We start from the raw sequence: 27,034 nt of genomic DNA on the forward strand, positions 1-27,034 counted from the left end.
CATGGTTCACTATAAAGATGGTATTAGGCAGGTGATAAGCAGTATCTGGTCTTTCCCATACATAGTCCTTGGATTTTTGCCCAAACTGTTCAATCGAACATATTACACCTATTCTTTCTCAACTTCACTGGCTCCCTGTTAACTACCGAATACAATATAAAGTACTGCTCTTAACATTTAAAGCTCTCCACAACCTCACTGATCTCCTCCAGATTTACACTCCTCTCATTTACTCAGATCTTCATCTGCAGCTCTACTTTCTGTACCACACATCAGACTCAGTTCTATGGGAGCTCGAGCGTCTCTCCTAGTGCTCCTCAACTCGGGAATTCTCTTCCCTCTCATATTCGTCAACTTGATTCAATAGCACAGTTTAAAACTACTCTCAAAACTTATCTTTTCAAGCTGGCATATCAATTGTGAATCCTACACTCTTACTGCCTGTCATATTTGTTTGTTTACTAATTATTGCTTTGTGATTTATCATTTTCTTGTTTTTATTTTATTAATTATTGTTTCACTTTATTGTAAGGTGACCTTAAGTGATAAGATAGATAGATAGATAGATAGATAATGTCACAGGAGGCTGGGGATCAGACCCAGCCGGGATGCCTGGAAGGACCGGGAGGTGGCTCATACGTCCCATGGGCCATGAGGGGGCAACCACCCTGGATGTTGAGGGGACCACGGGAAAGGAGCAAGGATACTCAAGCCCATTGGGGCCTGTGGCCACCGCCAGGGGTTGTGCCCCGAGCATCATGGAGCCCGGGAAACATGCACTTCTACCACACCTGGGAAGGTGGAAGAAGATCCTTCCAGCGATGCCCAGAGTGCTTCCGGGTGCAAGGGCAGCACTTCTGCCACACCAGGAAGTGCTGCCGGAAGGACATCATCAGGCACCTGGAGCACAGCCGGGTGGAAATTAAAGGGGCTGCCTCACTCCAATCAGGGAGCTAGAGTCAGGAGTGGGAGCAGGATGAAGCTCCCGTGAAGAGAGGAAAGGCAGCCCACGAACAGTGAAAGGCCCGAGGAAGGGTGTATGGTGCGGGAAGCACTGTGAGTGTGTGGGACTGGTGTTTGGGGACACTTGTTTAAATAAAGCATGTGTTTTTATGAACAGTTAGTGTCCGTTTGGTTGTGTGCGGGCTGAACCTCTCACAATAGATAGATAGATAGATAGATAGATAGATTATTAATCCCAAGGGGAAATTCCCAAATTCCCAAGGAAGGTGCCTATTAAATAAAATGTATTATTATTATTATTATTATAATTTTTGTCTCATCACACCAGAGAATCTTTTCCCTCGTGGTCTCAGAGTCCTTAAAATGCCATCACATGTATTTTACTCAAGAGTGGGTTCCGTCTGGCCACTCTGCCATAAACGCCTAACTGAGGGAGTGCTGCTGAAATGGTCATCCTTCTGACAGGTTCTCCTTTCCTCGGCAGAGGACTTCTGAGGTTCTGCTAGTGTGACCATTGGGTTCTTGGTCAGCTCCCTGAGCCCTTCTCACATTATTACTCAGCTTTCCTGGCTAGTCAACTCTAGGAAGAGTTCTGGTGGTTCCAAACTTCTTCTCTTTCACAATTATTAAGGCCACTGTGCTCCTGGACACATTCAAAGCTTTAGAAATGTTTTTATACCCACGCACCATTCTATGCCTCTCCACAATTTCATCACAGAGGTGTACAGAGAGTTCCTTGGATTTCATGTCTTGGATTTTGTCCTGACTTGCAGTGTGAATTGTTGGAACTTTTATACACAGGCACACGTGTGCCTTTCAAAACAATCTCCCATCAAGTTCTGGACACAGCTCAAGGAAAATTAAAACAAACAGGAGGAACTTGACCACAATTCAGAGTGTCAGAGCAAAGGGTCTGAATACTTCTATGAATGAGAAATTTAAATTTTTGATTTTTAATAGAACTAGGAAACTTTTCTGAAATCATGCTTTCACTTTGTCATTAGACAGATAGATAGATACTTTATTAATCCCAAGGGGAAATTCACATACTCCAGCAGCAGCATACTGATACAAAAAAACAATATTAAATTAAAGATTGATAACAATGCATGTATAACAGACAATAACTTTGAATAATGTTAATGTTTACTCCCCCAGGTGGAATTGAAGAGTTGCATAGTGTGAGGGAGGAATGATCTCCTCAGTCTGTCAATTGAGCAGGACGGTGACAGCAGTCTGTCGCTGAAGCTGCTCCTCTGTCTGGAGATGATCCTGTTCAGTGGATGCAGTGGATTCTCCATGATTGACAGGAGTCTGCTCAGTGCCCGTCGCTCTGCCATGAATGTCAAACTGTCCATCTCCGTGCCTACAATAGAGCCTGCCTTCCTCACCAGTTTGTCCAGGCGTGAGGCGTCCCTTTTCTTTATGCTGCCTCCCCAGCACACCACTGCATAGAAGAGGGCACTCGCCACAACCGTCTGATAGAACATCTGCAGCATCTTATTGCAGATGTTGAAGGATGCCAGCCTTCTAAGGAAGTATAGTCGGCTCTGTCCTCTCTTGCACAGAGCATCAGAGTATTGGCAGTCCAGTCTAATTTATCATCCAGCTGCACTCCCAGGTATTTATAGGTCTGCACCCTCTGCACACAGTCACCTCTGATGATCACGGGATCCATGAGGGGTCTGGGCCTCCTAAAATCCACCACCAGCTCCTTGGTTTTGCTGGTGTTCAGTTGTAGGTGGTTTGAGTCGCACCATTTAACAAAGTCCTTGATTAGGTCCCTATACTCCTCCTCCTGCCCACTCCTGATGCAGCCCACGATAGCAGTGTCGTCAGCGAACTTTTGAGTTTTTGAGGGCAGTGTCACACACATGTGAATAGGAGGCAGCTGAAGGACTTGGAGAATAATGGTAACACATCTGTCCAGGGGCTTGGCGGAGTGCACTAATGCTCTTTTTAAGTCCCCTGCAGACCTTTCCAAGGAAATCCCACCAGAAACCACAGCCTCGACTACAGACACACCACTTCTGGCCCCGGCCCCCGAAGACAACATCATTTCCGCCAGACCTCCTATTAAACCTCACTCCATTCCTCTGGAGGGCAGTTGTGTTTTGGACTCAGCCTTATAAATTGCTTTGCACTTACAACTGCTTAACTTTTTGCAGCCAGGAACATATTACACGGGTGGCTGCCCCAAACCCTCCTATGTCTGAAGTCTCATCTTGTTACAGTAGATTGAAGGTCAAAAAAATGACTAATGTATGTATCCCTTTAAGATTAAATCTAAAACACAATAACGCGGGCAGAAAGTGAAGGGGTCTGAATACATCATGAATCCCACTATATCAGCTGGAATGTGAGATCTGTTTGATTTTTACAGGCATAACTAGAATTAAGGTTTTAATCACATTGGCCTAATAGAGTACAGGTATCTTTTATTTTTGACCTGTGAGAAGAATTGCGTAAAATACTATGGGTGTGTCATTTCTTCAGACTGCTGTGAGGAGACAAGTACAAATTAGCAGATTAATTTAATAGTCAGTGCTGTTGGCTAACTATAATAAGTGGAAAATAATTTTCTATTTTCAGGAATTTTGGAGAAGGGAAATCCTGTGCATATATAAACATTTGGAGCTCCACGCTATGATGAGGAAAACAACTTCCCTTACCAGAACAGTTTGGTCAAGTAGTCTTTAGGGTGACAGCATGGGGAGAGTCAGGAATACTGTGGTTTATTGGCTCCTACACATTTCAGTTTCTACTTAAGACTTGGTGCTTTTTTTAAACACATCACCTGCTGATCTGATATTACAGTATATACAGAACATGCAGGAATCGTTTTGCTCTTCCACAATTACCTCTCTGTTCCAAAAGCCCTGGTTTCAAATTCCACTCAAAGCAATGTCTGTGTGGAGTCTTCATGTTATTTTCTATGTTTGTGTGGGTTGGTTGTTTCCCCATATCTCAAAGATAAATGTGTTGTCGATTCTAAATTAGATATATGTGATGGCAAGTGTGTGGGGGTGTGGGTCCAAAAATGGAGTAGCAGCCCATTTAAGGTTTGGACCTGGCTTACGCTCAGTGCTGCCAGAATAGGCACCGGCCTCCTGAGACCCTGAACTGGATTAGGCTGGTTGCAGAATATTGTCTTAGGGTCGGTATGTTATTCCAGCACAGGGCTAAGTGGTGCCTGAGTCTATTTTGAGTCATCAGACAGGAATAAACACTGGAAGGGGCACCCGTTTATTGTAGTGTACACACATGCTCACTCATACAGGGCGAGATTGGTTACCAAATTAAACTGCAACTTCATGTTCTTGGGAGTTTGAAGGATCGTGGGATATAAGAAGAAAACCCTTAAAGAAACACAATATAAAAAAAAAATGGAACATTTAAATATTTTTCATTTTACATCTTGTAATTTAGGACGGCACGGTGGTGCAGTGGTAGCGCTGCTGCCGCCTCGAAGTTAGGAGACCTGGGTAGCTCCCGGGTCCTCCCTGCATGGAGTTTGCATGTTCTCCCCGTGTCTGCGTGGGTTTCCTCCCACAGTCCAAAAACATGCAGGTTAGGTGCATTGGCGATCATAAATTGTTCCTAGTGGGTGTGCTTGGTGTGTGTGTGTGTGTGTGTGAACCAGCCCACGATAGCAGTGTCATCAGCGAACTTTTGCACGTGGCAGGACTCTGAGTTGTTTTGGAAGTCTGATGTATATAGGCATACATTTGTTTATTTATTGTTATTTATTTGGTTATTTGCCCTGCGGTGGGCTGGCGCCCTGCCCAGGGTTTGTTTCCTGCCTTGCGCCCTGTGTTGACTGGGATTGGCTCCAGCAGACCCCCGTGACCCTGTAGTTAGGATATAGTGGGTTGAATAATGGATGGATCTTGTAATTTGGCCCTAATACTGGAAACATGAAAAAAATTTATAAGAAAATAAAAAGAGCATTAATAGTTCACACTAATGGAGCCCAACTAGGATCTGAACCCATATAACCTAGGGGTCTGAGACAGCAGTGATAGCCACTTGACTTTCACATAAACCTTAAGGTAAATTCATCCATCCATCCATCTATCCATCCATTATCCAACCCACTATATCCTAACTACAGGGTCATGGGGGTCTGCTGGAGCCAATCCCAGCCAACACAGGGCGCAAGGCAGGAAAAAAACCCCGGGCAGGGCACCAGCCCACCGCAGGGCACACACACACACACACACATACAGTACACACTAGGGACTAGGGACTAGTTCTTGTGAATAGCAAACTTCAAATGTTTGAGTCTTTTTTTATTAGTCAGTGTAACTATTAACCATTAACGCCAATCACGACTCATTGGTTGGTCTCCAGGTTTTCCAACTTCTGACTCCAGTTAGCTTTTGTTGAAGTCTTCAGCCTAGGAGTTCACATGCTTTTTTCCAACCTGCACTATGAATGCTTGAATAATGTATTCAATTTGTGCAAGAACAATACATTAATAGATAGATAGATAGATAGATAGATAGATAGATAGATAGATAGATAGATAGATAGATAGATAGATAGATAGATAGATACTTTATTAATCCTCAAGGGGAAATTACTCCAGTAGCAGCATACTGATAAAAACACAGTGCACGTTAAAAAATGCAAGGTGGAGAGTGCAAGGCATGTGTAACAGACAATAACTTTGTATAATGTTAACGTTTACCGCCCCAGTGGAATTGAAGAGTCGCATAGTTTGAGGGAGGAACGATCTCCTCAGTCTGTCAGTGGAGCAGGACGGTGACAGCAGTCTGTCGCTGAAGCTGCTCCTCTGTCTGGAGATGATCCTGTTTAGTGGATGCAGTGGATTCTCCATGATTGATAGGAGCCTGCTCAGCGCCCGTCACTCTGCCACAGATGTCAAACTGTCCAGCTCCATGCCAACAATAGAGCCTGCCTTCCTCACCAGTTTGTCCAGGTGTGAGGTGTCCCTCTTCTTTATGCTGCCTCCCCAGAACACCACCACGTAGAAGAGGGTGCTCACCACAACCGTCTGATAGAACATCTGCAGCATCTTATTGTAGATGCTGAAGGACGCCAGCCTTCTAAGGAAGTATAGTCGGCTCTGTCCTCTCTTGCACAGAGCATCAGTATTGGCAGTCCAGTCTAATTTATCATCCAGCTGCACTCCCAGGTATTTATAGGTCTGCACCCTCTGCACACAGTCACCTTTGATGATCACGTGGTCCATGAGGGGCCTGGGCCTCCTAAAATCCACCACCAGCTCCTTGGTTTTGCTGGTGTTCAGGTGTAGGTGGTTTGAGTCGCACCATTTAACAAAGTCCTTGATTAGGTCCCTATACTCCTCCTCCTGCCCACTCCTGATGCAGCCCACGATAGCAGTGTCGTCAGCGAACTTTTGCACGTGGCAGGACTCCGAGTTGTTTTGGAAGTCTGATGTATATAGGCATACATTTGTTTATTTATTGTTATTTGTTTGGTTATTTATTTCACAAACTTTTTCTTGCCACTGTAGCACCACACAGACGTGAAGATACTGACAAGAAGAAGATCAGACATTCCTGTGGAGGCACAGCTAAATTCTAGTATTATACTGTAGTAAATAAAAACAGCGTAGAAATCACAAATATATATGAGATGCATTTCTGGCAATTTTTATCATATTGATGTAGTTTGGCACAGGCAAATAGCCCTTTCAGGAATTTGGAGCGAAAAATTGCTGATAATTTATTGCAGCAAACATATCTTCAGCTTTTAAGAACTGACAGTATTATTCAAACAAATTTTTTGTTTGGCTTTGTACATACAACTGACCATCTGTGTATCTAACAAAGACCATCAGAGTGGCCTGTTCTCTGTTTGCTACCTTGGTGTTCAAGTTAAGTTTGAGATCATTGTGCCACAGAGGATAGCTTTTCATATAGCATATCACTTTAGTTCACCATTCACATTTGAGCGTTGTAAATTTATAACACGTATTTAGCATTTTTCAAGCTTTTAATGGCTTTTTGGAAGTGTGTTTCGTTTTTATTCAGGTGTTTTTTGAGTGTTATTCCAGTTTCCATCATTTTTCAAAGAAGTGTTTTGCAGGAAAGAAATTATGATTGACATCATTTTCATATCGTAGGCTGTGCATTGTTGTCATGTTATAAGGTGACTGTTGTGTCTCCAGAATGTCTTCTATGACTTTAGTGCATGTAATCCTGGTCATCACAGTACTGGAGAGGGGGTGTCATCAGCATTGTGAGCAGACATATTGGGTTCACCCTGTTCTGCAGCAACATTTTGGGCTCTCTATGAATCAGGTAGCACCCTGAGAAATTCCAGCATTACAGACAGGTATTGAGTAGCACGTAAGCATGTAACTAGTGATACAGTCATATGAAAAAGTTTGGGAACCCCTCTTAATTCTTTGGATTTTTGTTTCTCATTGGCTGAGCTTTCAAAGTAGCAACTTCCTTTTAATATACGACATGCCGTATGGAAACAGTAGGATTTCAGCAGTGACATTAAGTTTATCGGATTAACAGAAAATATGCAATATGTATCATAACAAAATTAGACAGGTGCACAAATTTCGGCACCCCAACAGAGATATGACATCAATACTTAGTTGAGTCTCCTTTTGCAAATATAACAGCCTCTAGACGCTGTCCTTTTGTAGCCTTTGATGAGTGTCTGGATTCTGGATGGAGGTATTTTTGACCATTCTTTCATACAAAATCTCTCCAGTTCAGTTCAATTTGATGGCTGCTGAGCATGGACAGCCTGCTTCAAATCATCCCATAGATTTTCGATGATATTCAAGTCAGGGGACTGTGACGGCCATTCCAGAACATTGTACTTCTCCCTCTGCATGAATGCCTTTGTAGATTTTCAACTGTGTTTTGGGTCATTGTCTTGTTAGAATATACAACGCCTGTGTAACTTCAACTTTGTAACTGATGCTTGAACATTATCCTGAAGAATTAGTTGATATTGGGTTGAATTCATCCGACCCTCGACTTTAACAAGGGCCACAGTCCCTGAACTAGCCACACAGCCCACAGCGTGATGGAACCTCCACCAAATGTGACAGTAGATAGCAGGTGTTTGTCTTGGAATGCGGTGTTCTTCTTCCGCCATGCAAAGCGCTCTTTTTTATGACCAAATAACTCAATTTGTGTCTCATCAGTCCAAAGCACTTTGTTCCAAAATGAATCTGGCTTGTCTAAATGAGCATTTGCATACAACAAGCGACTCTGTTTGTGGTGTGAGTGCAGAAAGGGCTTCTTTCTCATCACCCTGCCATACAGATGTTCTTTGTGTAAATTGCGCTGAATTGTAGAACAATGTACAGAAACACCATCTGCAGCAAGATGTTCTTGCAGGTCTTTGGAGGTGATATGTGGGTTGTCTGTAACCATTCTCAGTATCCTGTTCATATGCCGCTCCTGTATTTGTCTTGGCCTGCCAGACCTGCTGGGTTTAACAACAACTGTGCCTGTGGCCTTTCATTTCCTGATTCCATTCCTTACAGTTGAAACTGACACTTTAAACCTCTGAGATGGCTTCTTGTAGCCTTCCCCTAAACTATGAGACTCAACAATCTTTGTTTTCAGATCTTTTGAGAGTTGCTTTGAGGATCCCATGCTGTCACTCTTCAGAGGAGAGTCAAAGGGAAGCACAACTTGTAATTGACCACCTTAAATACCTTTATATCTCATGATTGGACACACCTGTCTATGAAGTTCAAGGCTGAACGAGCTCATCCAACCAATTTGTTGTTGTAAGTAATCAGCATTGAGCAGTGACAGGCATTCAAATCAGCAAAATGACAAGGGGACCCAAACTTGTGCACAGCCAGTTTTTCACATTTGATTTAATTTCCTACAGCTATATACTGCTTCACTAAAACTCTTTGTTCGGAAAACACCCCAGTACTGAGATGTTCCTAGGAAATGAACGACATGCCACTGTTATCTTTTTTGTTGAAAGGAGAGTTAATTATTATGCAGGCTGAGAGGGGCTCCCAAACTTTTTCATATGACTGTATATAAAAAAACAAAAAAAATGGCATTATTTTGAAAAAAAAAATTGCCTGCTACTGTCAGAGCAAAATCATGCAAGGACATGATCTGGTTATCTGGTGACTGCTAGTGAGGATGGGGTTATCATGCATGGCGGTAACCAACTGAAAAGAACTGAACATACATTGTATTTACTGTATATACGTTTAAATTGGAATTGAATTGAAATGCTTTTAACAAAAGGCTGCAATATAACAAAACATGAAAAAAGTGAATGGTCTAAGGGCGGCACGGTGGTAGTATACACACATGCTCACTCATACAGGGCGAGATTAGTTACCAAATTAAACTGCAACTTCATGTTCTTGAGAGTTTGAAGGATCGTGGGATATAAGAAGAAACCCCTTAAAGACATAAAATTTAAAAAACAAATGGAACATTTAAATATTATTATTTTACATCTGGGTGTGCTGATGGGTAACTTTAACCGGCTCGGTTTAGGATCACATAGAGTCAGTGATCATCGAGGATGACGCACATGTGCTGGAGAGTGTGCCCAGTCACGGAGTCGTGCAGAAAAGAGAGTGTGCTGTGAGCAACCCAGCAACAGAAACTTATTATTAAACTATTTGTTATTTTTAATTTAGTTGTATACGAAAGGTATTTTGAAAAAGTGTGATCTGGTGGCACGTCAGCCAAAGGAGACTCAGAGTGGGGATGGATATTATTTACTTTACAAAGAACTAAATGTATTTTCTTAAATGAAAAGTATTTCCAGTATTCATTATTAAAACAGGTAATAATACTCAGTTAAACACATTCATTAATAACTATCAGTCCAGAAATGCATGGTTAAAATGTATAAACCCCACACAGTTAGCAGTGTAAGGAAGGAATGCCAGCTCTGCGCTACCACTCTGCCTACGGGTTGAAACATCTGTACTGAAGTTTAACACGATTAAAACTAAATGTACACTAATAACTTTTGTTGAATTCTTGCCACTTGATTGGAAGGTATGTGTGCACTGTCACCTCTCATTGTCACTACACACACACACGTGCACAACACCGCAGGTATTTTGTTTTAGACTTTTTTCTTTAGTCCTTTAGAGCTGCTTCATCCAGGAAGAGACAATGACTTCCTGTAAAAAGGCTTTCAAAGCATTCTTTTGTTTTATTTTACCAGCATTTTATTAGCATTACCAATGATTTCAATGAACCAAGCGTTTGGCTAAAAACATCTGAAAGCTGCTCCATGAAGGAGTTTTCTAGACTGCTAGAATGCGAATAGTGTTTGAAAATAATCGAAACCTTTTCAAGCAGTTTAGGAGTGTTCTGGGGAAATGCTTAGGTGGGAATGGGCTTTAAGATCCCAGGTTAATGGTCATCATCTAAAATCATGAAGCTAGCAGCACAGCTTTTATGTCTCTCCTGCTGTTTCACATTTAAAATTCCCTCACTTTGCAGGCTGAGAGATATTTAATGTCGCTGTTAGATCATTGTGGCTGAAACAGCAATTCTAGAATGCACTGCCAAAAATTTCCACAAACAGTAACTCCATTGATTTGACTGACTTACTGAATCAATTTGGATTGCTAACCATAAGAAATTGTGAAAATACTGTCACACTTACAGTCTGATGCCACGTCACCAGTACTACATTTTCAGTTAAAAACAGTTCCAGTCAATTACACGTGGAAAACAGCAAGGGCCAACACCAAAACAGAAAAACAAACTGTTTTGCTTGAACTGATGATGAGGTGGAATTGGTTTTGAGAGTAACGCATGAGTATAAGGTGAGCAAAGCAGCTGAGAAAATGTCCGAAACATGCTCCAGTCAGGAGAGGGCCACATAAGAAGTGCAAACCAATCAGAGCATGATTACAGACTATGGTGTGTTCAAAACTCTTCATCTTTACCCCTCTACAGTACAATTCTGAGCCAGCTTTTTCAGAAACGTATGGCTCTGGAGAAAGTTTTCAAAAGTCTCTGGGTTTAAAAATGCCATGTAGTATGGATGAAAGGCAACAACAGAGACTAATGTCTGGGATTTTAAACTAAAACATAGTAGTGGCGAAAACAGCCTGAGAAATCAGGAAGAACAAGTGAGAGCTGAATATGTTGTCTGGCCATCAGACGGTCAGAGAACTTCAATACTTAATTTACTTGCTTGGGAGACCAGCTATTAAATGAGACAATGTGGTTTCCCAACAATGTTTCTGCCTTTTCATTTTGGTTTCCTTCCAGACTGATACTTTTTAGATGTTTTGCACCAAGACAGGGGTCCTCAGTCACAGTTCTGGAGGGCCGCAGTGGCTGCAGGTTTGTGTTCTAACCCAGTTGCTTACTTAGAAAGTAATTCTAGCCCATAATTTAATTTCATGGTTTGTTAGTGCTTTAACTCTGCTATGTCAGGTCATTCTCATATCCTGGATTTTCTTCCCCTTTCTAAGGGTATCATCCAAAGTAATCCTTCCAAGTATTTAATTAAACCCAATTGTGTATGATAAATACATCCATCCATCCATTTTCCAACCCGCTGAATCCTAACAAATGGGGGTCTGCTGGCGCTAATCCCAGCCAACACAGGGCGCAAGGCAGGAAACAAACCCCGGGCAAGGCACCAACCCACCGCAGGACACACACACACACCAAGCGCAATTTTAGGATCGCCAATGCACCTAACCTGCATGTCTTTGGACTGTGGGAGGAAACTCACACAGACACGGGGAGAACATGCAAACTCCACACAGGGAGGACCCGGGAAGTGAACCTGGGTCTCCTTACTACGAGGCAGCAGCACTACCATTGCACAACCATGCCACCCATGATAAATACACACAGAGCTGTTAATGGTAACAAGCTAAATGGAGGAATGCTGGTCTCTTCTGTCATTTGCATGTTAGTAGCTAATTAGGAGCCATTAAAAACCAAGAATACAGCTGTTTAAGACTAAAATAAGCAGTAAGGGTTCAAATTCTTAACGAGTGGGACAACTAAAGTGAAGCAGAAGTGTTACTTGAGCAATACGTGCTGCTATTTAAGCAATTGGGTTGGAGAAAAAACCTGCAGCCACTGCGGCCCTCCAGGACTGTGATTGAGGACCCCTGCACTAAGGGTTTGCTTTAAGAAAATATTTTTTCATATGAAATCTTGGATGGGCTGACAGTAAATGTGAATTAACTCTTTGAGGGCTGAACATTTTTTCCAAAAAACATTTCTGAAAAGCAACGGTTTTACACAGAAATCAACATAAAACATCTGTTGCTGCATGCTGTGGCTGCCAGTTTCTCAAGAATGTGTGGCAGGCCTGCTGCCAGGCTGTCTTCGCATGGCTGGGGTGGCAGCAGTAGCAGCAGCGGTCACGGTCGCAGTGCATTGCAATCTGGTTTCTACCTCTTATCATTGTTGAGTGGCAGACCTCCTGGTGAACATTGCTGTAGGTGTGTCAGCTACATGAACCTGTTCAGCATCTCGATTAGCTGGGGACCAGTCAGCTGGAGCTGGAACCTCACATTCATTTTCGATCACTAGTATCAAAATCGTAGTCCGACAAGTCATAGTCCAGTTCAGAGATAATAGGCAAAACTTCATCCATGGAGTATTTTGCTTTACCCATTCGCTTTGATCTCTCGCCATTATGTCAGTGCCATTTTTGCTCTTGTTTGCGCCTTACTACTCACACGAGCGCAGGAAATCTCGGTCAAACCAATGAAGCTAACTTTCTTTCTAGCAACAAGAGTCCAACTAAAACATAACAGTTGGTTTTGTCACAGTTTACAGTCGATTACCATCGTCAACTCCTCCTTTTAACAAAAGTCGACATCAGCCCTGAAAGAGTTAAGCATTGCTTAGTGTTGATGCCATCTGACGCATTCAAGCTTTTACAATTTCAAGTTCTGACTTCTTGTGTACAATTTCTTAGCTTTCTCACTGATGTACTCATTTGTTTAATCCTTAAACTCATGTTTCTAGAAGGGAGACATCTTCTTTAATTAAATCCCTGTGTGCGTCCAGATGTCCGTGTGTGTGTGTGTCTTCTGGTGAAGTGCGCATGCGCGGGGCACGGTGCAATGCGCGATATTACTGTCAGAGAAAGTTACAGGCGTTTCGCGGAAATACAAACCAGTATTACTGCGAAAGGAAATTAAAGGTACACAATACAGTGACGCATATTACAGCCACATACAAGCCTGTATTACCGCCAGAGAAAATTAAAGGTATATTACGGACGTACAAGCCAGCGGACATACAAGACAGTATTACTGTCACAGAAAATTAAAGACACACAATACACGGCGGCAGCCCATGAAGAACGGTCAGCTCAGCAAGTAAACATCAACAAAAGAAAGGCTGAAAGAAAGAAAAATACGACCAACAAAAAGAATGAGGTCAAAGTCCCTTGCCATTTAATATAGACTGTTCCTACTAATGTTTATGCACTATTGTTCTAGCGCCCGTTATTGTAACGGGCTAAATGACTAGTCATTAAATAATTTACCTACTACTCCACGCCGCTATTTACCATATGATGGCCATGCAGATAAGAAGCTAGCATTAAAATGTATCAGTTGGGACCCAATTTGAAAATATGGACATGTGCCATGGTAGACAACCCCACACCTACTGTAGTGGGATGAATGAGCAAACATTCTATACATCTGCCTTACAGGCACTGCAATTACATCAGTTCTGCCATAACACTTTGTTATACAGTAATCCCTCCTCCATCGCGGGGGTTGCGTTCCAGAGCCACCCGCGAAATAAGAAAATCTGTGAAGTAGAAACCATATGTTTTTATGGTTATTTTTATATTGTCATGCTTGGGTCACAGATTTGCGCAGAAACACAGGAGGTTGTAGAGAGACAGGAACGTTATTCAAACACTGTAAACAAACATTTGTCTCTTTTTCAAAAGTTTAAACTGTGCTCCATGACAAGACAGAGATGACAGTTCTGTCTCACAATTAAAAGAATGCAAACATATCTTCCTCTTCAAAGGAGTGCGCGTCAGGAGCAGAGACTGTCAGAAACAGAGAGAAAGGTAAACAAATCAATAGGGCTGTTTGGCTTTTAGGTATGCGAAGCACCGCGGCACAAAGCTGTTGAAGGCGGCAGCTCACACCCCCTCCGTCAGGAGCAGAGAGAGAGAGAGAGAGAGAGAGAGAGAGAGAGAGAGACAGAGTTTGTTTTTCAGTCAAAAATCAATACGTGCCCTTCGAGCTTTTAAGTATGCGAAGCACCGTGCAGCATGTCAGGAAGCAGCTGCACAGAAGGTAGCAACGTGAAGATAATCTTTCAGCATTTTTAGACAAGCGTCCGTATCGTCTAGGTGTGCAAACAGCCCCCCTGCTCAATCCCCCTACGTCAGGATCAGAGAAAGTCAGCGCAAGAGAGAGAGAGAGAAAGTAAGTTGGGTAGCTTCTCAGCCATCTGCCAATAGCGTCCCTTGTATGAAATCAACTGGGCAAACCAACTGAGGAAGCATGTACCAGAAATTAAAAGACCCATTGTCTGCAGAAATCCGCAAACCAGCAAAAAATCTGCGATATATATTTAAATATGCTTACATATAAAATCCGCGATAGAGTGAAGCCGCGAAAAGTGAAGCGCGATATAGCGAGAGATCACTGTATTACCTGGTGCAATGATGCTTGGGTTTCCATCTTGTTTTGCTGTTGCTTTTTTCAGAGAAGACAAAAACGGGGCTTTTCCGGGATGATCGATGAAAAGTTCTGTCCTGTAATTCTCTTTGCCACCATCGGGAAGGCCCTTAAATGTGGTTCTGGTATTCTGTGCCTGAACAAAAAAAAACAAAAGAAATATCTGAGTACATCTGTTCTTCAATGTTCCTGGTGTTGTATTCAGCCACTCTGCTCCTGGCCTTGAACACGACCTGACGAAGTGGAGACCCCTGCTTTAAAAGCCAGTCTACTAGGTACCTGCAATCTTTATCTTTTTGCTCTTTAATGAGCTCTGACACTTGTGAAACGGTGGAAGTAGTGGTAGTCAGCATACACTAGCAGAACGAAAGGATTATTATCATAACGGTAATTAGTGAAATCAACTTGTTTAGTACAATCAGAGATCATCCTTATAATTTTGGAACCATTTTATATAATTAAAAAGATGTTGGGAGAAGAACTCTAACTCATGAGCAATGGGTGCAAAATACTGTAGGATCCCTCACTATCTGGAAAGTAAATCACCTACTGGACAACTGCTCACCCACACTAACTGATACGAGGCTGAGTAAATGACTTAAAATGCAAAATATTGGAAGGAAACTGAAGAGCCCAGAAAAACAAAAATGAAGGCAAAGTACAACCTGACACCAAGGATGTGATTACTGGCAGATGTAACATCAGATCCCTGTAGCTGTGAAGCTGCAACTCTTAGTGCATTCGGAAAGTAATAATTAGACCATTCATCCGTTATCCTAACACAGAGTCATGGGGGTCTGCCGGAGCCAATCCCAGCCAGCACAGGGCGCAAGGCAGGAACAAATCCCTGGGCAGGGCGCCAGCCCACCGCAGGGCACACACACACACCAAGCACACACTAGGGACAATTTAGGATCACCAATCCACCTATCCTCCATGTATTTGGAATGTGGGAGGAAACCCACGCAGACAGGGGGAGAACATGCAAACTCCACACAGGGAGGACCTGGGAAGCGAACCCAGGTCTCCTTACTGCGAGGCAGCAGGGCTACCACTGCACCACAGTGCAGCCTTAAATTACAAGATCCAGCCATCCATCCATTATCCAACCCGCTGAATCCGAACACAGGGTCACGGGGGTCTGCTGGAGCCAATCCCAGCCAACACAGGGCACAAGGCAGGGTGCCAACCCACCGCAGTAAGTTACAAGATGTAAAATAAAAATATTTAAATGTTCCATTTGTTTTTTAAATTCTGTGGTGGGTTGGCACCCTGCCCAGGACTGGTTCCTGCCTTGTGCCCTGTGTTGGCTGGGATTGGCTCCAGCAGACCCCCGTGACCCTGTATTCGGATTCAGCGGGTTGGAAAATGGATGGAAGGATGGATGTTTTTTAAATTTTATGTCTTTAAGGGTTTTCTTCTTATATCCCACGATCCTTCAAACTCCCAAGAACATGAAGTTGCAGTTTAATTTGGTAACTAATCTCGCCCTGTATGAGTGAGCATGTGTGTACACTACCACCGTGCCGCCCTTAGACCATTCACTTTTTTAATATTTTATTATATTGCAGCCTTTTGTTAAAAGCATTTCAATTCATTTTTTCCTACATCAGGCAACACTTAATACCCCAGAATGAGAAAGCGAAAACGGGACTTTAGAAATTTTTGCAAACTGACTTCCCATTGACAGGAAGTTACATGCAAAGAGACGCTTGGTGTAACTTCACCTGCTCCAGTCAGATCTACGTCAAAGTCGAAATATGGGTTGCAGAAACGTGGCTAGAAGTAAAATGAGGTGCCCAGTTTCCACAAGTAACACTAATTCATTTTCTGTTGTTTCTTCTACTGCTAGACCAGTGGTTCTCAATCTGTGGGGCGGGCCCCCCTAGGGGGGGCGCGTAGTAACAAAAAGGGGGGCGCGAAGATGTGAAAAAAAGAAAATAAGAATCAAAAATATGAAAAAAACATCTATTGAAACCAAAACAAATTAACTTAAACTACATTCTGATACTAGAAAAATAAATATAGAGTTAGATAAATGTCGATAAAAGTTAAGTAGGTGTAATAAAATATGCATCTATGATATATCATTAATTAAAAAAGGACAAATTGGTACTAGTGGGCTCCTTTCAAAAAAAAAATGTTAGCGGGGCGCAATTAAAACTGTTATGAAAACTTGGGTCGCAAATACTTAAAGGTTGAGAAACGCAGAGCTAGACCACACACATGCAAACGTAAGAATCCATATATGAACTCACAGTTACAGGCCTGTTTCCTTCCACTCTTTCCAGAATAAACTTGTCTGCTCGTTTTTGTCTCTCGTGAAACATCCTGGAAGCTTTGTTGGAGAGTAAACCAAGCTCTTCCATCATTACATCCCTGGGCACGCTGATCTTCTTTCCTAAATTCAGCTGCTCTGCATTAAAAATGATAAAACAGATTTCTGTTTCATGTGCATCAACAGATGTGAATTCACTGTGTATTCTGGCATGGAATCTGCACCGCCTGGCCATAAAAAAAGTCGCCACCTGGATTTAACTAAGCAAATAGGTACGAGCCTCCTATTGGATAATTACTGCATGGGCGATTATCTTTCAGATGGCAACAAGTTATTTAACCCCAACTGGTGCAATGAGTTGCTTCTCATTTCTTAAACAACCATGTCGAAAGACACATCTCGTGGTCGTGGAAAAGATGTTAGTCTGTTTGAGAAGAGTCAAATCATTGGCATGCATCAAGCAGAGAAAACATCTAAGGAGATTGCAGAAATTGGGTTAAGAACTGTCCAACGCATTATTAAAAACTGGAAGGATAGCGGGGACCCATCATCTTCGAGGAAGAAATGTGGCCGGAAAAAAATCCTGAATGATTGTGATCGGCGATCACTTAAACGTTTGGTGAAATCAAATCGAAGAAAAACAACAGTAGAACTCAGGTCTATGTTTAATAGTGAAAGTAAGAGCATTTCCACACGCAGAATGCGAAGGGAACTCAAGGGATTGGGACTGAGCAGCTGTGTAGCCGTAAGGCACGGGCATAGTCCAAGGTGACAATGCCAGGATTCAGCGGGCTCAAATTGTGACAGAGTGGTTCAGGGAGCATGAGACATCATTTTCACACGTGGATTGGCCACCACAGAGTCCAGACCTTAACCCCATTGAGAATCTTTGGGATGTGCTGGAGAAGGCTTTGCGCAGCGGTCAGACTCTACCATCAGGCTAATACAGTGGAGCACTTTAAAAAACTGCTGAAAACACATTACTTTAACATGGCCTTCTCATAACTTCACTGTAATTTAATCCTGATACTCTGTATATCTAATTCATTATAATAACTATTCATTCAAAATCTGTACTAACCCCTACTCTCCCTTCTGTTTCCTTTTCCGGTGTCCTTTTGGTGGTGGCTTGCGCCACCACCATCTGCTCAAAGCTCCATGATGTTCCAACAATGATGGATGGATTAAAAGCCAGAAGTCTGTATGACCATCAGCATCAAGTGACTCCGTGAGAACCCAAACTACAAAGAGGACTATTTCATTTATGTTAGGTAGAATGCCCAGAGGGGACTGGGTGGTCTCGTGGCCTGGAACCCCTACAGATTTTATTTTTTTCTCCATCCATCTGGAGTTTTTTTTTTGTTTTTTCTGTCCACCCTGGCCATCGGACCTTACTCCTTTTCTATGTTAACTAATGTTATCTTATTTTAATTTTGTATTTTGTCTTTTATTTTTCTTTTCTTCATTATGTAAAGCACTTTGAGCTACTTTTTGTATGAAAATGTGCTATATAAATAAATGTTGTTGTTGTTGTTATCATCAATGCAAGATCTTGGTGAAAAATTAATGCAACACTGGATGGAACTAAATCTTGTGACATTGCAGAAACTTATCGAAACAATGCCACAGCGAATGCATGCCATAATCAAAGCTAAAGGCGGTCCAACGAAATATTAGAGTGTGTGACCTTTTTTTTTTTGGTGGCTACTTTTTTTTTGGCCAGGCAGTGTATAATAATAATAATAATAATAATAAGTTACATTTATTGAGCGCCTGTCACAAACCCAACCCAAAATTACACAGATGACAAAAGTTCGTAAAAGAGGAAAGTTTTCAGTTGAGATGTAAAGGTGCAGAAAGAGGAGCAATCTCAGAGAGACTGAGGAAGACAGTTCCAGAGTTGAGGGGCCATTGCACTAAAGGACCTGCCCCCCAGGGTGGAGAGTCTGGTGTGTGGGACAGTAAGGAGATTACTGCTAGAGGACAAGGAGTGTATGGAGCTAGGAGCTGAGTGAGGTAGAAGGGGGCAAGATTATGTAGGGCTTTGAAGGTGAGAATCTTGAATTTAGGTTTTGGTTTATTTGTCATATACTGTGTAGGTTAACACAGGGTCAACATACAATGAAATGTGTATGACGAGAAAAACAAGTCACTCAGCCTAGATCTAATAAAGCTAAAAAATAATAAAAAAAAAATGACAAGTTAAAAATAGACAAGCCATATAAAATAAAATGTGTACGTTTTAAAAGAAGTTATAGAGCAATATGAGTTGAATGAGCAGCAAGTACAAATGACAGTTATTGCACAGATAATGTTTAATAAGTACAGATGCATATTCCAATCAGTATTCAGAGTGTGTGCAGGTACAGTTTGTGTGTGAGTAGTGCAATGTAGGTGTAATGTAAGTGTATGTAAGTGTTCAGGTGTTGCTGTTGAGGAGTCGAATGGCCTGGTGGTAAAAGCTGTTCTTAAGTCTTGTAGTCCGAGCAGCCAGACTCCTGTATCGTCTGCCAGACGGTAACAAGGAGAACAGCTGGCGTGCTGGAAGGCTGTGGTCCTTTATGATGCTGCTTGTCTTACGCAGGCACCGATGGAGGTAAATGTCTTCAATGGCAGGGAGACTCTTGCCCGTAATGTGCTCTGCTGCCTTCACCACTCTCTGTAGTGATTTCCGGCTGCTGGCAGAGCAGCTCCCATACCACACGGTAATGCAGCCCGTCAGCAGACTCTCGACCACACTCCTGTAAAAGTTTGAGGTGATGTTGGCATTCATGCCAAACTTCCTCAGCCTCCTCAGGAAGTAGAGACACTGGCGAGCTTTCTTAACCACAGTGTCTATGTGAAGGGTCCACGAGAGATCCTCGGTGATGTTTACTCCGAGGAACTTGAAGCTGTTAACCCTTTCAACTTCTATGCCGCTGATGTAGATGGCCTGGTGTTCTCTGCCTTGTTGTTTTCGATAGTCCACGATCATCTCCTTGGTTTTGCTGACGTTAAGAGACAAGTTGTTATCTAGGCACCAATTACTCAATGCCAGCACCTCCTCTCTGTAGGCCGTCTCATCGTTGTCAGTGATAAGGCCTATGATAGTTGTGTCGTCTGCAAACTTGATGATGGTGTTTGTGCCGTGTTTTGCAACACAGTCGTGGGTGAACAAGGAATATAAGAGGGGGCTAAGCACACAGCCCTGCGGCGCTCCTGTGTTTAAAATGAGTGATGAGGACGTGTGTTTGCCGACTCTCACCACCTGGGGCCTGTTTGTGAGGAAAGAGAAAATCCATCTGCAGATGGTTGTCCCCAACCCAAGGTCGTCAAGCTTCAAGACGAGTTTTTAGGGGATGATGGTGTTGAATGCCGAGCTGTAATCTATGAACAGCATTCTTACATATGAATTTCCTCTTTCCAGGTGGGTGAGGGCAGTCTTTATTGTCAGCGCAATGGCATCCTCTGTAGATCTGTTTGCTCTGTAAGCAAATTGGAGAGGATCCAGCGTGTCGGGGAGGGAGGAGCAGATGTAACCTTTGACCAGTTGCTCGAAGCATTTCATAATGACCGATGTCAGTGCAACCGGGCGATAGTCATTCAGACAGGAGACCATAGGTTTCTTTGGGACAGGAATGATGGTGGATGTTTTGAAGGAAGTGGGGACCACTGACTGCCTCAGGGAGAGATTGAAGATGTTGGTGAACACACCTGCTAGCTGGTCAGCACACGTCCTGAGGGCACGGCCTGGGATGCCATCTGGTCCCGGAGCTTTGCAAGGATTGACCTTTTTGAAGGACCTTCTCACATCAGACGTTTCAAGGATCAGAGTGACAGACTCACTGTCCCCTTGAGGATATAGCAACTGTTCTTTGTTGGCTGCATCAAAACAAGCATAGAAAGTGTTGAGCTCGTCTGCAAGACATGCAGTGGGCTGAACACTGACTGTGTTTTTCTTTTTATAGTCAGTGATGCAGCACAGTCCATTCCACAGGCGCTTGGTGTCAGAGCTGTGGTAGCTTGACTCCACTTTGTCCCTGTAGTCCCGTTTGGCCTTCTTGATGGACCTCCGGAGGTCGTATCTGGCTGCTTTGTATGCCTCAGAGTCCCCTGAGCCAAAGGCAGAAGTCCGCGCCTTGAGCTTAGCCCGAATCTCCCTATTTACCCAGGGTTTCTGGTTAGGATATATGCAAATGGAGGTTTTAGTGACAACATCGTCAATGCACTTGCTGATATATCCTGTGACAGAGTCTGTGAATTCATTGATGTTGCCATCAGCTGCATCCTCAAACATCTCCCAATCAGTTGTTTCAAAGCAGTCCTGTAAGACCCCCTCAGTTTCACTGTCCTATTTGTAGATGTCCCTGTAAACTGGTTTTTCCTGTTTAAGTCTTTGCTTATATGCGGGCAGCAGCAATATAGAGCAATAGTCTGCTTTTCCAAAAGATGATCGAGGGAAGGGTTTGTAGGAGTCCTTGAATAAGGTGTAACAATGATCCAGTGTTTGATCACCTCATATGGGGGGAGAGATGTGCTGATAGTATTTAGGGAGAACTTTCTTCATGTTTGCTCTGTTAAAGTCTCCCAACATAATAAATGCTGCTTCTGAGTTAGCGTTCTCTAGTCCACTGATAACATCATACAGTTCATCCATAGCCGAAGCTTTATCAGCTTGTGGGGGGATGTAAACAACTGAAAGGAGAACTGAACTGAACTCCCTCGGGAGGTAAAAGGGTCTAACTTTAATGGTCAGCAGCTCAAGAACCGGTGAGCAGTGCGTTTTTAAGACACACACATCCGTAGCCCACGATGAGTTAACCATAAAGCACACACCCCCTCTCCTGGACTTGCCTGAGTCCTTCGTTCTGTCTCCCCGATAAACTGTGAACCCGTCTGGTGTGAATGTCAATTTATTTATATAGCACATTTAAAACAAACATAGTAATGCTGTGGCCAAAGTGCTTTACAAATATAGAACAAATTAACATAAAACATAAATAGAAATAAAATATATGAACATAAAATAAAATACATAATAAATAGAAGTAATGTTATATACATAAAAAATAGAAGTACGGTAATCCCTCCTCCATCGCGGGGGTTGCGTTCCAGAGCCACCGGTGAAATAAGAAAATCTGTGAAGTAGAAACCATATGTTTATATGGTTATTTTTATATTGTCATGCTTGGGTCACAGATTTGCGCAGAAACACAGGAGGTTGTAGAGAGACAGGAACGTTATTCAAACACTGCAAACAAACATTTGTCTCTTTTTCAAAAGTTTAAACTGTGCTCCATGACAAGACAGAGATGACAGTTCCATCTCACAATTAAAAGAATGCAAACATATCTTCCTCTTCAAAGGAGTGCGCGTCAGGAGCAGAGCATGTCAGAGAGATAGAGAAAAGCAAACAAATCAATAGTGCTGTTTGGCTTTTAAGTATGCAAAGCACCGCAGCACAAAGCTGTTGAAGGCGGCAGCTCACACCCCCTTCGTCAGGAGCAGACAAAGAGAGAGAGAGAGAGAGAAAAACAAACAATCGAAAATCAATACGTGCCCTTCGTGCTTTTAAGTATGCAAAGCACCGTGCAGCATGTCGTTTCAGGAAGCAGCTGCACAGAAGGGAGCAACATGAAGATAATCTTTCAGCATTTTTAGACGAGCGTCCGTATCGTCTAGGTGTGCGAACAGCCCCCCTGCTCACACCCCCTACATCAGGATCAGAGAAAGTCAGCGCAAGAGAGAGAGAAAAGTAAGCTGGGTAGCTGCTCAGCCATCTGCCAATAGCGTCCCTTGTATGAAATCAACTGGGCAAACCAACTGAGGAAGCATGTACCAGAAATTAAAAGACCCATTGTCCGCAGAAATCCGCGAACCAGCAAAAAATCAGTGATATATATTTAAATATGCTTACATATAAAATCCGCGATAGAGTGAAGCCGCGAAAGGCGAAGCGCGATACAGCGAGGGATTACTGTAATGTTATAAAGTCACAAAGAGGAAACCATCAGTATTACTGAAGGTCACGGAATGCAAGTGAATAGAAATGAGTCTTTAATCTTGTTTTGAACAGTTCAATTGCAGACGACTCCTTTATATGATGAGGTGAAGAGTTCCACAGGCGAGGCGCAGTAGCTGCAAAGGCCCTGTCTGTCCTCCTTGGTTTTACACTTGGTACGAGGGACAACAACAGACAACTGACCAGAAGATCTAAGCACTCTAGATGGCTGGTGTAAAACACACAGTTCAGATAAATAGGCAGGAGCAAACCCATGTAAAGATTTAAAAACTAGCAGCAGGATTTTAAAATCAATTCAAAAACTGACAGGAAGCCAGTGTAAAGAAGCTAAAATAGGAGAAACAGAGTCATACTTTCTTGCCCCAACCAGAAAGCAAGCGGCAGCATTTTGGACCAACTGTACCCTGTGTATCAGGGATTTGTTAATCCCAGAATACAGCGAGTTGCAGTAATCGAGGCGAGAAAAAATAAACGCATGAGTAGCTATCTCAAGATCCCTACAAGATAAAAAAGGCTTTAACTTACCTAATAGACGAAGTTGGAAAAAGCAACTCTTGACTACAGAATTTACTTGTTTCTCAAAAGAGAGGTTACTGTCAAAGGTAACACCAAGATTGCGGATTTGAGGTTTGGAAAAGACAGAGAAAGAGCCGAGAAGTCCAAGACCAATTTGGGCTTTAGCTGATGGACCTACAATAAGCACCTCCATATTATTTTGATTTAGATCGAGAAAATTATTAGCCATCCAGGATCTTAATTCAGACAGACAGTTGTGGTGTTGATTTGTTGTAGAGTTGCAGACAGGAATATAAACCTGAGTATCATCAGCATAGCAGTGAAAAGAAATGTTAAATTTCCTAAAAATTGCTCCAATAGGGTGAAGGTATATGGAGAATAAAATAGGACCCAAAATGGATCCCTGATGAACACCATATTTAAGAGGAGCAGTAGATAAAGAAGAGGAATTAAAAGTCACTTAAAAGTGTCTACCAGTTAAATATGACCTGAACCAGTTAAGAGCAGCCCCTTTAAGCCCAACAAGATGTTCAAGCCGCAACAGCAATATCTCATGGTCAATAGTGTCAAAGGCAGCGGACAGGTCAAGGAGGAGAAGGACTGCCGCATTACCTGAGTCAGTAATAAGAGAGATGTTGTTGAACACTTTCAGGAGTGCTGTTTCAACACTATGATAATGCCTAAAGCCAGATTGGTAGATCTCAAATAAATTATTGGAGTTAAGGTGATCGACCAATTGATTATAAATAATTCTTTCTAGAATTTTAGCCAGAAATGGCAGTTGGGAAATTGGACGAAAATTAGCTAAAACTGCAGGATCTAATTCTGCCTTTTTGAGACAGGGACGGACTGCAGCATGTTTAAAAAATGAGGGCACAACACCCGAACTAATAGAATCATTGATGATGGCTAATAAGGGTGAGCCCAACGCATCAAAGGCTTCCACTAAGAGACGTGGTGGTACAATATCCAGAGGACTGTGAAAGCCAAAACGCAGCAGTTCGTGATGTCTTTTTGGTGCTTTATCCGTGCGCGCAGCTCATCTAATTTGTTGTCCAGTGACTGAACGTTAGCGAGCAGGATGCTAGGCAGAGGAGGCTTGTTGTTCCTCTGTCGGGTTCGGCACAGAACTCCGGCGCGTTTCCCCCTCTTTGTTTTCCTTTGGCGTCGCGCGAGTAAGCAAAAGACTCCAGACAGTACAGTGTCAGCGATATTAAAAACTGTTGTAATATCTGAACTGGCTGATGAACATAATTCCAAGAGTGTTTGCCGGTCATACTGAAAGTGTGAAAAAGTAGTACGCACAAAGAGAGTGAGTAGTAAGAAAATAAATAATAACATTTTGCTGAGATGACTTGCAGCTCTCGTCGGTGCAGCCATCTTATGGTGGAGCCAGACAGCAAAATTTAATTTAATTTAATCCTTGATGGAACTGGTAACCAGTGAACAGGGGAGATGTGAGCAAAACGCTTTGTGTGGGTGAGGACTCTGGCTGCAGATACTGTAGCTTCTGTACATATTTTGCAGGGAGGACAATGAAGAGGGAATTACAGTAATTAATACGAGACATTATGAAACAATGAACCAGAGTTTGAGCATCAGACAAGGACAGAAATGGATGGAGGTGGGCAATGTTACGAAGATGATAGAATGAAATTTTGGAAAGAGACCTAATGTGTAACTCAAAGTTAAGCGATAAATCAAACAAAACACCAAGATTTCTGACAACAGGAGCAGGTTTGACAAGAGGACCATCAACAGAAACAGAGAAATTGGATGCCTTAGAAAGCTGGGATTTTGGACCTACCAGTAACACTTCAGTTTTATTGGCATTAAGTTTGAGAAAGTGATTTTCCATCCATAGCTTAAGATCAGTGATGCAGTCAGTGAGTGTGCTGGGAGGTGAATCTGTAAGGGAGTCCGTACTGACATAACTGTACTGTATATCGTCTGCATAACAGTGGAAGTTAAGGCCATGTCTGTGAATAATCTGACAATGAGTGCATTACTGTAGGTTACAGTAGAGGGTAATACACACTGCAAGTGAATCCAGCGCCTGTTAAAGAGCTACATTAAGGGCACTGGATGGTGAGCATCTTGGAGACAGTAGAGAAGGAGAGAATGAAAACAAAACTGAGTGCCATTGTGAACAACTCTGCACATCCTCTCTTTTATCTACTAGCACTCAGGACTTTCAGCCTACTAATTATTCAGCAGAAGTCTGTCAAGGAATGCGAATGGGGTTCCTTCTTCCCTGCAGCACTATACCTTTATAATGACCCACTGTAAATGTCAATTTTATCTTTAGCCAAGTCAGATATTTTCTTTCTTTTAAGTCATTCTGGTATGTTTTTGGGGGGTTTGGGGGGGGGGGGGGGGGTGTTGTTTGTCATAATGGCATGACTTCTGTATGGTGTTAGAACATTAGATAAGGTAAGAATATTGGTGAGCGTTATTTCTCCAAAAGTGGAGTTTTGAATATTCCTAAAGTTTCACTACTTGATCACTTATTCCATGTGTCTATAGTTCTCTGTGTGAGAAAAACTTTTCATAATGTTTACTTGGAATTTAGCCTTAACAAGTTTCCAAATATACCCCCCGTGGTCTTGTTGAACTCATTTTAAAGTCGCCGTCTCGATCCACTGGACTAATTCCCTTCATAATTTTAAACACTTCAGTCAGGTCTCCTCTTAATCTCCTTTTGCTTAAACTGAAAAGGTTCCACTCTTTTAAACTTTCCTCATATCTCATCTCCACCATTCCTGAATCAGCCTAGTCATTCTTTGCTGGACTTTCTCTAGTGCTGCTATGTCTTTTCTGCAGCCCAGAGACCATAACTGCACACAATACCCCAGGAGCAGCTTTACTGGTGGGTTATAAAGCTTAAACACAACCTCACTTAACTTGTACTCCACACATTGTTCATTATAACCTAACCTTCTGTTAGCCTTCTTAATGGTTTCTGACATTCTATTGTGTATTCAAATCAAACATTTTTTTAATTGCTACATCTAATACTTTACATTTACTTACATTAAATTGTATCTGTCACAAAAATCTGCCAAAGCCTGTGTACTGTTCAAGTCCCTCTCTGATCATTCAACAGATTGTAGATTATCTGCCAATCCACCTAGCTCAGTATCATTTGTAAAAGTATCCAGCTTGCTCTCTATGTATATCTATCCAGATCATCCATCCATCCATCCATCCATCCATCCATCCATCCATCCATCCATTATCCAACCCGCTATATCCTAACTACAGGGTCACGGGGGTCTGCTGGAGCCAATCCCAGCCAACACAGGGCACAAGGCAGGAAACAAACCCCAGGCAGGGCGCCAGCCCACCCAGGGCACACACACACACACATCAAGCACAATTTAGGATCGCCAATACACCTAACCTGCATGTCTTTGGACTGTGAGAGGAAACCCACGCAGACACGGGGAGAACATGCAAACTCCATGCAGGGAGTGAACCCAGGTCTCCTTACTACAAGGCAGCAGTGCTACCACTGCGCCACCCTGTCGCCCTATCTAGATCATTTATATATATTAAAAGTAGCAGTGGCCCTGGCACTAAACCCCAGAGGAACATCAGTCTTAACATCACCCAA

At 42.6% G+C, this 27,034-nt stretch overlaps 1 protein-coding gene across 1 annotated transcript in view; it reads right to left on the bottom strand.

Moving 5' to 3' along the window:
• The window catches only part of LOC114660391 (myozenin-2), a 46,193-nt gene that overhangs the window by 14,011 nt on the left and 5,148 nt on the right, over positions 1–27,034 (bottom strand). The window contains exons 2-3 of the mRNA XM_051934230.1: positions 16,882–17,039; positions 14,600–14,759 (exon numbers count right to left, since the gene is read on the bottom strand). Coding sequence (XP_051790190.1) covers positions 14,600–14,759; positions 16,882–17,039 — 318 coding nt within the window. The remainder of the gene's footprint in view (positions 1–14,599; positions 14,760–16,881; positions 17,040–27,034) is intronic.

This window comes from Erpetoichthys calabaricus, chromosome 11 (assembly GCF_900747795.2).
Source record: "Erpetoichthys calabaricus chromosome 11, fErpCal1.3, whole genome shotgun sequence".
NCBI lineage: Eukaryota > Metazoa > Chordata > Cladistia > Polypteriformes > Polypteridae > Erpetoichthys > Erpetoichthys calabaricus.